The 14,351-nt window shown below is 28.7% G+C and overlaps 1 protein-coding gene across 1 annotated transcript; it reads right to left on the reverse strand.

Moving 5' to 3' along the window:
• Nucleotides 1-526: 526 nt before the first annotated feature.
• Nucleotides 527-9,517, reverse strand: LOC140665943 (adenylate kinase isoenzyme 5). The gene is made up of 12 exons (XM_072892555.1): nt 9,195-9,517; nt 7,557-8,105; nt 4,664-4,831; nt 4,351-4,461; nt 3,971-4,113; nt 3,577-3,759; nt 3,289-3,411; nt 3,053-3,206; nt 2,635-2,903; nt 2,368-2,532; nt 1,493-1,769; nt 527-1,279 (listed from the first exon to the last, which is right to left on the reverse strand). The coding sequence occupies exons 2-12, from the start codon at nt 7,576-7,578 to the stop codon at nt 1,038-1,040; spliced, it is 1,857 nt and encodes a 618-aa protein (XP_072748656.1). The 5' UTR covers nt 7,579-8,105; nt 9,195-9,517; the 3' UTR covers nt 527-1,037.
• Between the last annotated feature and the right edge of the window lie 4,834 nt (nt 9,518-14,351).

Raw genomic sequence — 14,351 nt, forward strand, 5'->3', positions numbered from 1 at the left:
ATAAAACAAATGATATGTATATTTCTATTTACACTTAACTTTTATTTAAACTTAAATAAAAGTTAAAATACTATTGCAATAGCGTACTTCTGTGACTTTTCGAGTCGAAAAGTCCTTCGTCTTTATCTAGCAAACAGTTATCGAGATATCGTAAGGTAAGAATTGAAAAATTTGGCGGCGCGGCGTATCAATGTAATCTCTCCATCATACATTCGATTCAAGCCTAAAAATGTTTCTTAATATATATTATACCATTACTCTTAAAATTAATTTATAAATTATAACAACGTTAACAATATTTACTTTATATATTAGTGTCTAGACTTTTAAGTCTAGGTCATTATATCATATGTACCTAATAATAAGTCATATGTATATATATAAACATACATACACATTCATACATATAAATCAATGCAAACCGGCAAGACTTAGGTGTCTTTGTGATATAATGCGTGCTTGAAATATATTACTTGCGATATTTTATATCACTTTTATATTATAATATCTTACGTAATACAACTGATTTGGACTCTTATTAAGATTCTCTTTAATAAAATATTGACTAAAAACGAAGTAGCCGTTTATCATACATAGTGTTCAACATAAATCTTATTTTTCAATAGCCAATGATTTCCAACAAATACATCTATGTTTGCCAGCTCGCATTGTCTTATATTTTTTTACTTAGAAGTAGACAAGTTTTTCGCATTTTTATTATTTTAAAATCGATCCTTCAGAAATGTCGTCCTGTTATAGTACACATTCCTGATTATTTGGCTTTTTATATTTAACGGATCTACGTATCTGTTAATCAAATCTTATATTTAATCCTATTTAAATCGTAGGTGTTTATTCTAAGACATCATATTATCAATACACTTGTCACTGAAAGACACGACGCGCGAGCGTAACTGTCAACAAAATTGTCAGTAGAATCGAAAGTTCCAAATCCTTTTCGTACAACATTGACAAAAAGTGAAAAAAAAGGTTTCGATGATTAAAAAAAAAAAAAAGATCTCGTAGGCATATTACGCTTACATGTGAAGGCTCTGCTGATAACCTTCGACTTCGTTGTACATTTTCTTGATGGGATCCTTTGGCAAATAATTGTTGACCGCCGGCGCAACTTTATTGTTGCCAATGCCATTGGCTAGATGCGCTGCACCATTCTGCAGCATATGCACCGTTCCGTTTACAGTGCCATTTTGATAAATGTGACCGTTCTGCTGGATATGTTTCATATTATTCAATACGCCGTTAGAGATGGCACCTATTCCTACAAACAGAGAAAAATATATTAGTGTTAAACAAGATATAGTTCACGCTAATAATTGTTATTTATTATTGGATTAAATAATTGGATAAAATAATTATTACGTTGTGCTTTTGTAATGAGAAGAATTTGTCATTTGTCAAATAATTTTTTTCACAGTTTGGAGATTTATTTTATAGTTTTATATATTAAATAAGTATATAAACATTATTATACCTTGAGCGGTAATTCCATTTATCTTTTTTGTCACGTTGATTCCGTTTCCAATATGATTAGACACGCCGTTGACCATCCGGTTGATAACATTGTTAGATATGGCACTTTCAGTTTGATCGGTCACGGCGTGTATTCCGTTTGGGTGTCCTTCGATTGTTTGTAAATCCGCATCCTGGAAATAGTTTTCCTCCTCTTTGCGACGTGCCCGATGCATCAGCTGATATAACGCAGCGGCAAAATCCTGCTGGACGCTAGGCACATCCGTATCTCCATCCACCTATTCGAAAAATAATAATCACATTGTATTTTGTACAAAAAACTTAATCTTATTAATCCGTAAAATAATCGCGAGATTTTGGAAGTAAATAAAATTTCCTCTGTGACAACGTGACCAGATGTTTAGTGCATCGATGCGGAACGTGTCCAAGAAAGTAATAAAAACTTTAATAAAACGCGTGTTTATATTTTTATATATTTATTAATATATTTCAACTGCGGAAGAGAGAAAGAGAGAGAGAACATATGTCTTAATTTCTTACAAATTAATATAAATTAATATCACAAAATTAAATACTTTTTTCCCATAAAATAAACATTAGAAAATAAAACATAAAAATAAAAATTAAAAAAAAAAATAAAAATAAAAATAAAAAAACATTTCTCTCCAGGACAATTCGGTCCAATCCGGAGCATTTTCCGGGACAATTTTAATGCGGGACAAAGAGCTCAAATTCGGGACGTCTGGTCACCTTACCCTATGATCATAAAAATATTTTTCTGCAGGAATTTAGACAATGCCGTTTTGCGTCAATCGTCATATCGATAAAATGTTACAAAATAAAGATCATTTTAATCTCATTAAAATCATTACGTACAATTATTAAACGATTGTCGCTGTCGAGCGTTTTCAACATGGGAAGAGACACCTCGCGAAAGAGCTCCAATCTTTTCCTAAATGCAGAAACACTGTCGTCCAACCTTCCTCTCCCGAGTTGCAACTTGGAGCAGTCGAGCAACACTAATGGAGGTTCTTGTCCAAACTATTAATTATATGATTAGTTTAAAATTTTTTTATCGTTAACTTAAGCTATATGAATATAATTTACCGTTTTTAAAGTGTGAAATAATGCGAGTAATTTTACCTTGCTTTCGAATTCTTGCACTTGATTCAAGTCCCTCGGATATCCATCCATGACAATACCATCCGTGTCTCGATTGAGGAGAATCTGTTGCTCTACAAGTTGCATTACGATGTCATGAGGTACCATTTCACCAGAGACGATAGCGTCGTTCACAACCGTATTCGACGATGCCATCGTTCTTAACAATTCTCCGACACTTATGTGTACCCAGCTTGGCATATTGCGGACGGCTTGGGTGCAAAGAGCCGCCTTATTACTTCCCGGTCCACCTAGCATATGATATTACATGCGTCATGTACAGGATAAATCGCATAATGAACTTTACGGTTAAAAAAATAATGAAGAAAACAAACATATGTTTAACGAAGCCTTATTTCCTATGATTTCATAATTTTTATAATTTACATCAGATTTTTACCTATCACCCAGATAAATGCTGGCAATCCTTTTCTCTGTTTATCACTGGTTCTCAACGGCACATTTACCAGGGGCGGTGTCGTCATAGCTGCTGTGACTTGTTGCTTCGGTAGCGGTGGACTTGTAATCGATTCTTTTCTCCTTTCCACTTCGACCTAAAAACGATTAGGCAACGAAATGTCAAACCATTAAACAGAATCCGTCAAAGGATACTGTAAAATTTTAACGTGCACTTACCTCGGCTTCTAGAGATTGAGGTATATCTTGATCACGATTGTCGCCGGTTGACATACCGAGAATTCTAAGAACGGCATCCCGAAAACTGACGTAGACTTCACTCGGATTACGCTCTCCATTCACCTAATATATATAGAAAATTTTTACATGCATTTATACAAATGAGATAAAAATATTTGCAAGCATACTTTATATATAAGTCGAAGCTTATATATTATTATCGCTATAAATCATATAAAAAAGAAATTTAGAGCACAATAATTAATAATATATTTTTTTTTATTTTACCTCAAGTAACATTCCGCTTTGATCAAAATATTCCGCAACCGGCATGACATTCCTATAAAAATTATGTAACTCCATTCTAGCCAATCCGATGATTACATGACCGAGTTGAGCACCAAAATCAATTTGTCTTTCCAACACTTCTTGTCTCCACGATACAAGAATGACACCGTTGACGATTTTTATCTACAATAATATTATATGTGTATTGATCACCAAATTGCTATATATTTTTTAAAATATTGTACGTAATTTACATTAGGGTAAATATAACATTTTATATTAAATTAATTTATATTAAGAAAAACATAGCACTTTTTATTAGATTAATTTATATTAGAGAAAATATATTTTTTATTAAATTAATAAAAATATAAATCAAAAACAAGACACTCACTTTTTCAGCATATTCTACTACGTCACGCATATTTCGCGGATATCCGCTTACAAGAAAGACTTTAGCTCCTGGGGACATTTTCATCTCAAGCATGAGTACTTCTGTGACAGTTTTGCTACTGAGTTGTCCAAAATCTTGCATGTCTACAAAATAAATAGTTGAAATGTACCATATTGCACGAATATAGAAACATTTCTCTCTTGAAAAGTATTTACAATTTATATGATGTCGTTATTTGAATCAAAAGATTGAGACACATAATTTATACATGTACTCTTAGAAATGCGGTATATAATTTATTTATCGCACACGCGTCTATCTCCATTAATAATTCCAATATTTACTTATAAAATATGACTATATGAAGGAAAATTACGAACCATTCCCTAGTGCATATTGTTGAAGAAGATCCATCATGTTGATATGCGTTATTCCTTTTTTTTCTTGTATCAAATTGTCGCAATATGTCACCTTACCACTCCCGGGACCGCCTGCACGAGATAATCATAGAATATCGTGAAAAAAATCATTTTGTAAATAGTACTTAACTTTAAATTTTTAACGCGATATCAGCGATATCTTTCAGACCATCTGGTCTCGTATAAAAACACAGATTTAAGAAAAACAATTTAAGATACAGATCTTTATCACCAATTATATGTTAAAAAAAAAAACAAAGTGATTGATACAAACCAAGTACAAATATAACGGGAACTTTTGGTATTTCGAATTTAACTGGACCAACATTTTGCTTCGGGAAATGTCCATCTGGTGGAGTTGCCAAAAGACCAGCCTCGCCTCGCCATCTTCCTGTACCTCGAGCATCACCTTCCTCGAACACCTGCGATCCATTTTGCTGATCTGAAATACATTCATTTGTTACTTGATAAAAAGCATTATATCTATATACAGATGCACTATATATATATTTTAAATATAGAAATCCTCGTCATTCAGACAATTTATTTATTTTAGAAAGAAAATTCGATAAAGCCTTTTTTTAAAATTATCTCTTCTCTCGAGCAACGAAAAGTTGGATAGACATTTTTATTGACTAGAATTAGAAAAACGTTGATTGGAGTTTCAATGAATGTTAATAAGCTTGTCTTCAATAATTAATTATAATGAATATATAAATAATAAAAAAACGATGAGAGAGTTTTAAACTCCATTGAACAAATTACAAAAAAAAATCTAATTAGCATTCCACGAAGGTTGGTATTATATTAACGATGTACATAACAAATATTACTTTGTTTTTTCATTTATTATACATTTGTTTTCCGCTTGACATTGTCTGTAAGTGGCTACTATATCGATAACATAATCTATACATTCGATAACTTTAGTCTATACATTCGATTCGCATTCTGTTGATTACGTTGCGTGACAAAACCGAAGATATAAGTAGAAGCCATAACATAAAATATGTATTGTTGCACTTGAATGGATTATTCAATACGTGACGCACGTGACATTAAGTTAATTACTTCGATTTATAAGTCAGTTATTTACAATTTTAAATTATCGCATGTACATACTAGTTCAGATTTGTTTGTTTTTATCTATGCCAAGGAAAATATTGAAAATTGTCACAATCAAATAAGAATATAATAATGTTAGAGAATCCTACAGAGATATTAAACTCTCCCATGCTTTTATTTAAACACAATTAAAAAATGCTCGAATTTTTATGTAGATATGGAAATTGTTTACGAAATATGCATATATGTAAGAACACAGTTGCTTTTCGCAAATAAAAATATTTCGTACTCTTTCCTTATGTTTTATCATTTAGAAAAACGTTAGAAAAGATAAATAAACCCATAAGTAGACAGATGTGTATTTTAAATAGATTTCTGTTAACTGCATTTGAAAATAACAAAAGGTATAGTAAAAGATCAAATAAATGCGTATATCAAAACTTATATTGATTAGTTTGAAAACATATGGAATTGATGGAATAATTTCATATTATACCTTTATACGAAGTATATAGTAAAGAAAATATTATAATACTTTATTTCTCCAGCTTCAAGAAGGGACTTGGTTGGTGCTTACAAATTGTTGTTATTCTCTCATCCATCCATACCAATTCATACTTTTTACGTTCATTCATATAGTAAAGAAAATAAAGATTTTAAAAAATATCAGAAATGTATGTCAAATTTTTTTACACTAGCGTTGAATCTTTCTCCCGAAAAAAACATTTACTATTGACTGCGTTAAAGATAAATTATCAAATACATTTTAAAGTAAAAAAAATTATTTAAAATCTATTATTATTTATTATCAATCAAATATAATTTTATTATTAGAAAATAAACAGGCCGAGAGATATAACAAAAAAAATATTGATTGATCCTATTGTGGAAACACATATTTTTCTATACTTGTATATTAATTATATATTATATAATGTATTATTATTAAAAAATATTTATATTTTTATAAATACTTTTATATTTTATTTTATTAACTTTTTATATAATATAAACTTTTTTTAATTAGAAATTTTTTTTGGCACTGACAATTGTAACTTTCAAGTAAAAATTTTATTGCATATTACTCTAATTGCAATAGAAATAATTATAATACGTCTAATATATCTATTATACTTTTCAAGTAATAAATGTAAAAATTTAGAATTTTTAATTTTGCATGTTACTAATCCTTATTACATATTATAAAAAACCTACTATTATTCTATTGTTATTTATTTATTAATAACATTAATTATATAATCTATACAGCAGATATATGCTGAATTGAATCGCGTGTATTTCTGATGAGTTTACTGCGATGGCGAGGAAAGACTTTCTAACGTACGACAATGTCACTTGTGCAATATCGATCGTGATAATATATTCGCGATAATCGTAAATGTTATATATATTATTGCACGTCTTGCATTCAAGTTTTTCGTAGATATTATGAAAAATCAAAATTTAAAGTAGAGAAAGTTATTTGATTTCAGAAGAAAATATTCTTTTAACGAAACGCTTTTATTTCAAATAAAAGTATTTCCAAAATTTTTAAATCAATCAAATTTTCAAACAAAATCAGATTTAGTTTTAAACGAATACTCTGTTTCTTATATATTTTTATATATATTTTATACGTATATATATATATATATATATATATATATATATATATAAGTTAGAGTTTCTCTTATTATGTATAAAATAAAACTAAAATATCAAAAAAATATAATTACATTATCAATTTATTAATTTATAACGTATTATAAATAAATTATAAATTATTATACTAATTTATTATACAATTTATTTATCGATATGTGATAAAATGATGTAATGTTTCGCTGTAATTTGACTTGAATATTTTTATATATAATAAATTGATTAATGCTTCCTTTCTTGAAAGGAACAAAGTCACTCGATATTTTTGAAATGCTTCTTAACCCAATTCACACATAATTATCAAATTCATCAAAGTTGAACTTTTGATATACCATTTTGCATTAAAAGATCAAATCACCTCGAATTATTCCACTAGAGAAACTCATCGTGGAATAGCTCGCGACATGCATACAATAATAATTAGTTATTCATGTACTAACCAGTGTCAAGGCAGATGCCCATAGTAAGTCGTTCGACTGGCACAATCCTTCCACGGCCATTTACATTCACATGCTTCTGGCAGATGAATTTATCCTTGCTTCAACACGCGTAAAATTCTGAAGAATCATACGCAGCTTGTGGCCTCGCGAGACATTCACATTAGTGAGAAGTGTTTTGCGTTTTATCGCTCGACAGTTTTTTTAATCGATTTTTCGTAATCGAAAATTTCCTCGACAAATGTATATTTGTTTAATTATCCAGGTTCGACCTAATTTTATCCGTGGAATTTAATTTTCTTCGCTACAAAGCGACGTCCTAGTGACGGAGGCACCTGCCACGTGTTGATTCGCGTCAAATCCAGTCGACGGAATTTTTTTAATAAGCATTTGAGAATAAAACCAAGTAAAATCACTGTCCACATCGACGTTGCTCGATCTTTCGAGTTTTACCCGACAAATCCACGACAATTTATTACAATCAACTTCATTTCAAATGTCATCTTTTATCATACGCGATGCTTGGATAAGAACGAGCGAATAGCAAGCACCCTGAAAGTATATCGTCAATTTTACATGTATGATTTCTGAAAAACTTTAACTTTTGAATATTTGTTTTCAAATATACATATACCTAACAGATTATCATATTAATAATATTTTTGTATTTATGCACACATAGTATATTTATCTTAATAAGATTGGAAAGTTTAAATTAAAGTACAGACTGACATTTTAATAACTGTTATTAATTCAAACGAAAAGAAAAGACAAAAAATATCGTCCTATTGTGAGTGAACAAAGTGATATATTTATCAAATTAATTAAGGAAAATTATCTTTGTAAAATTATTGAAATATAATAGATTATAATTAAAGACTTTAGAACAAAATTAGATATTAAATTCTTGAAATCGTTTTTTAAAAAAGGGAAAAAAGCAAAAGAAGAAGTGAGAGAAAAAAATAAAAGAGTCGTATTTTCTTTTTTGAATACATTTTAAAATTTTACTTTAAAAATGTGTGACAAAAAGTAAAATAAATGATATGTATTCTTTTTGAATAATGTTAACAAGTCTTACATATATATATTCTTTAATCTTTCCTTATAAATCTCTTTATATCAACTTGAAATTGTTAAATACTATGTAAAGCTATACACAATTGTATAATATATATTTTCGACTTCTAAATGACACTGAAACATAACCATTTATCTAACTATATCCTATAATAACAAACTCTTGATTGTAATGTCAGATAATACTTAAGCTTTGCGTTGAAGCGTTTCTACATTTCACGGAAACTTAAACGGATTCTACATTCGTGGATAATAAATCTTACACGATTATATAATATTTTCGACTTCTAAATGACACTGAAACCATTTTTTATCCAACTTTTTCCTATAATAACATGCAAACTCTTAATTGCAATGCTAGATAATAAGCTTTGCATTGAAGCATATCTCTAATACTTCGCGAAAACTTTTTATGAAACGGATTCTATATAAAATTAGACCGTTCGACTGTGAGGTGAAATCTTTCATTATATTCCAAGGGCACAACACCACGAATAGGTATCGAACATAGTTCAAGAACGCGGGAACACGCAGAAACGTAAGATCACTGTTGATTGAAATTACCTTACAGGTGCAGATGTAATTATATCGAAACCGTGAAAATAAATGGTGCGCCGAAAACTTTTGAGGTCAATGATCTCTGATCGATGAAAATAAATTCACACGTTTCCCTTTGAGTCAAGGAATCCGACTCCACTTGGTGAACACGATGAATTGGAGAACAACCCTCCAACTTGCTGTTCCACCTGGAAGGACCGGCTTTGCGTCGCGCGCGACAACACAAACTGCTATGAGTCACGATGCTTTTGTGCAACTGACTTTTTACGCCCTTAGCTTTCTTATACAACGCGCACGATAATACTGTAATGATTTGTCAGGAACGAATAGAGGTCGTGCTCGAGTGGTAAGAACCACTTGTCGCCATGGATACGGCGCAAGCGCCCATTCTTTTATACCCTCGTGCATGTACTTTGCATATAGTCGGAATAATGGGCGTGCGAATACGTGTGGGTGAAGCCATATGTATGTATGTATGTACGTATGATGAGAGGGTGTAATGCGGAGGGTTCAATGTCAAGTTCCCTACCGGCGCGACTGTTCTCCAACCGGGGGTTCGATGAGCAAGCGTGGTCAGGCGAGGGTGGAATGCGGATAATAATACGTTTAAATATTATTTATTTATTTATTAATTTCGTCGACTACGTAATGTTAAATAATATAAGAATACGATATGAGAGAACGGCGCTAAAAGGAGAAAAGAAAATTTTTATTATCTATTCTCTCTTTCATATTTCTTCCTCGAATTCTTCTTTATTTTCTTCATCGGTTCATACAGTTTTGGATCCAATCGACGTAAAATAATATTTTTCAATGCAAAATAATTTTTAAATATCAAGTAAAGTTTATAATAATTTGCTTGTCGGAAAGCGTTTATAGAATAGAAAAAGATCTTGTTTCTGAAGCAATTTATACTTCTGACGCAATTCATATCATAAGAGAATAGTCACTCTTTTATAATAAAGCTGTTAATGTGCGCATTTATTTTTCGTGGGATCTGTCAGAATAACGACAGCTGCAGCGATACCTCAGTGTATTACACGTGAACAAGAACGTGTCAGGCATTTAACGCACGAGGCTAATGTGAAATTTATGATCTCGTTTTAGAATCGATTCAAGGAGGAATATATAAGAACCATAACAAGAAGGCAAACGATATATAAAACGAGTTTAGGAACGTCTAAATTCTGTATGTGTATCTCTATCTGCACTTTATTCTTTATGCCTGAGAATTAACTATAGCCACATGCTCGAATGTTCTAGCTCTCTAGCTCGAATTATCGTACGTATTATCGATAACGGTGCTCTTTTTTCTGTCATTTGACCAAAAATACCAGGAATGCGTAATTCCAAGAACTATAATTCTTCGCTAATTTTATATAAATTATTAGGTATATACAGAGTGTTAAAAAATTAAAGCGACAAAGGGAAATAGATGACGTTAAAACAAACACTTATTTTTATTAATATTATTTTGCTCTACGACGTTTGGTTTTAATACTAATAATAATAAATGTAGTTTTAATACTACATGATAATTGTTCATGAAGAACATTCCATACATTAATGTAATTCGTTCCAATGTTAAATCCAATTGCACGTGTACTAGTAGAAGCATTTTCTTTTATATGTATATTTGTGCCTACACTCGTTTTTCAAATCGTCAATTCTCACTGAATGCCACAAAACGTCGTAGAGAAAAATAATATTAATAAAAAATTTTTTTAATTTTTAATTTTTTATTTTATTAATAAAAAAAGTTTGTTTTAACGTCATCTATTTCCCTTCAAAGTTGGTCAGTCTAATTTTTTAACACCCCGATATATGTATATATCTTATGTATAATATATTTTATTACATTATATAGATATATTTTTCAATATCTTTTTCGCACACATACGTACAATACATATGATAATTATAATTTTAACATATAAAAATATAAAAAAAGAAGGAAGTTATTCGTACAAACTCGCAGTTTTTCTAACTTGGGACTTTTCAAAATTTATGTCACATCTTTTTATCGATCTCTCTCCATCTAATTTAATTGAATAATATTGCTACATTGCATTGTGATTACATTAAATGGTGCAATTTTAAAAATTAAAACTAAAAGATATTAAAATTAGTTAATAAAATTAGTTTCTTTTTTTAATTAAAAGAAAAAAATGATAAATGAAAATATTTTGTATTAGCTTTATTTTGTTACACTTCAATTTTCTTCGGCAACCATGCTAAGCAAAGCGCATTTTCTTTTACTTTCTTTTGATAAAACTAATAATACTTTTTTTATATAAACAAATCATGTCATTACTCTGCGTTTATAAGAGAGCTAAGGTCGTCAAATTGAATAATTTATTAAATATGTCATATATTCTGTGTCAGTACTTAAACGTCTAATCTTCATGTCGATCATGATAAGCATGATATCAATGTAAAGATTTGACGTTTGATTATGAATACATTTTATCTAACAATTTCAATAATTTCGATATATGTATATTTCCATAGACTCTGCATAGAATTTAGTTAAATACAAACTCGATGCATCAGGATAACGTAATAAAAAAAAACCAATAAAAACTATTAACATTTCTCTAAACTTATGCTTATGAGCAGCAGATATTTGACTCCCCGATCGAAGACTGACATAAAATATTATATGCTGTCCATTATTATATGCTATCCATTATTTACTTTCTATAGATAATAGATAGTATCAATATACTAGTAGATAATAGACCTGTCTTGATAAAATACTTTTATAATTTAAAGACATTTTGTTAATGAATAAGTGCAAACTCAGACAGTACAAAATTGTCGAAAGACATCTTAAAAATGTCTAAAGGACGATAAAGGACATCTTTTAAATCGTTTTTAGATGTTTTTTTATAGACATGTTGTCTAGGAAGTTGATATATTTACTCCTTTTTAATAAGATAATATACATGCGTTATTTAATTTTTACTTTTATATTTAACTTCTAGTAGTTATTCAACACTCAGTTATTGAAATCAAAATTTAATATAACGATAAGTTTCTGTCTCAAGATTTTTATTATTTGTAATTTAATAATATCAATGATATTATTAGATATGTAATATATAAATATCCATATATATTATGTTGACAATATAAATTTCTTAATAATCGTCATGATAAGAATAATTAATAATGATATAAAGAATCTAATTCGAGAGTAAGTGAAAATTAAAGATAAATGCTGATAAGACAAAATTTATTGTGGCTGTGAGCATGTAGAATTAGGAAAAACATTAAATAATATAGATATTAAATATTTAAGTTGATGAAGAGTGAATTAAACAAATTAATTAAATAAAATATTTGAATGCGATTACAAAAGGATGTTTTAATTTTAAAAATAATATATATATATATATCCTTTTGTAATCGCATTCAAATATTTTATTTAATTAATTTGTTTATATATATATGTATATATATATATGTAAAAAAATTAATAAGAAAACATATTTGTATAAAGAGTAAAAAAGTTGTTGTTCCCTCCCTCCCTCCCTCCCTCCCCCCCCTCTCTCTCTCTCTCCCTCTCCTGCGTTTTCTCGTGAAAGAGAAAGATTGAATGTATTTTTTATATAAGTTTTAATAGAGAAATTACAATTAATGATATCGTTTACAGAAAAAATATTTTCTGTTATAAAAATTACTTTAATAAACAACTTTATGTAACGTTCTACAGGTTCTGAAATTGTAAATATCAGAAAAATTTATGCAAGGTCATAGTTCTTGTATTTTATGCGCACATAAGTTACTTTTTTCATCAACGCAATTTTTGTGATATCAATAAAAGTCAAATCGATTTATTATATAAAATGTGAATTCTAATAATTGTTACATATTTTTAATAATAAAATAAAATCAATTTTTAACAAATAATAAATAACAAATTTTTAAGCTGCATTTTTTAACGTATATAAATTATGAAAACTTTAATTATTACAAGAGCACATATAGATAAAAATGTCATTTTCAAGGTACTGTTTTAGCATAAAGTTCGCTAGCAATATAAGACGGATCGACTTTATCATGAATATTTAATAAATACCTGTTATCGGTTTTGTTTCAAGAAATTATATGCTTGTACAAAGCCATCTAACCCACTTTACTACGCTTGACTGAATATATAGAAACGTATGTCGATTTAATTGGAATTTAACGAGAAACTGATGTCTCATTACATGGCTATTTAGAATAATAACACAGAGTACTTTCTTCCAAATGATACAGACCTATATTTCGTACTCATTTGATTTTGATGACGTAATTTAATATTTGAGGTCATTGTTTTCATAAAAATAAGTAAAAACTGGCAAGATACGATATCTTTTTATAAAGAGAAAAAAAGATACTCTGCACGCAGGATTTTTCAAATTATAAATATCAAATAGAAAATTTTTGTTAGTAATAAAAACAGTAAGATTCTATTAAATTGCTACTAATATTTAATCATAATAATTATAATTATAATAATTTTTAATAATAATAAATATAATATAAATATAATAGTAGTATAAATAATATAAATATAATAAATTATAAATAAATTATAAATATAATATAATATAAATAAATATAATATAATATAAATATAAATATAATAAATTATATTTATGATAATTTTAAAACGATATGCAAGAGTAATATTTTTTTCCTCTAATTTTTTTTAATACAAACGAGACGCTTATTCGTTTTTAAAAGTGCTTCTCGTACCAAAAAATATTTTTTTAGAATTTTTCGATAGAAATAATTTTGGTAATAAATAAATGTACGGCAAATATTAATAATTCTCCTTTTATAACAACGATAATGAAGACTACTTCATTAAATATGAAGTTATTATAGTGTATGTACATACAAGCAGAACAGATATATTATTTCGTACGACGAACTGACATACAGCTGGTTCAATCTCATGGAGTCTTGCATAATTCCACCTTGTCGAATTGAAGTGACGTGGCCGCATTTCCGTTTATATTAATATATGTCTATATTTTGATGATGTGATTCATACAAATTCATTGCTTTGCCGATTGTGAACAACAAATAGATTAGATTATAATTATACGCATCTAATATTTATGGTAATATTTTATCCACTAAAGTATTAAATATTAGGAGCTAAAC

Source organism: Anoplolepis gracilipes, chromosome 5 (genome assembly GCF_047496725.1).
Source record: "Anoplolepis gracilipes chromosome 5, ASM4749672v1, whole genome shotgun sequence".
NCBI lineage: Eukaryota > Metazoa > Arthropoda > Insecta > Hymenoptera > Formicidae > Anoplolepis > Anoplolepis gracilipes.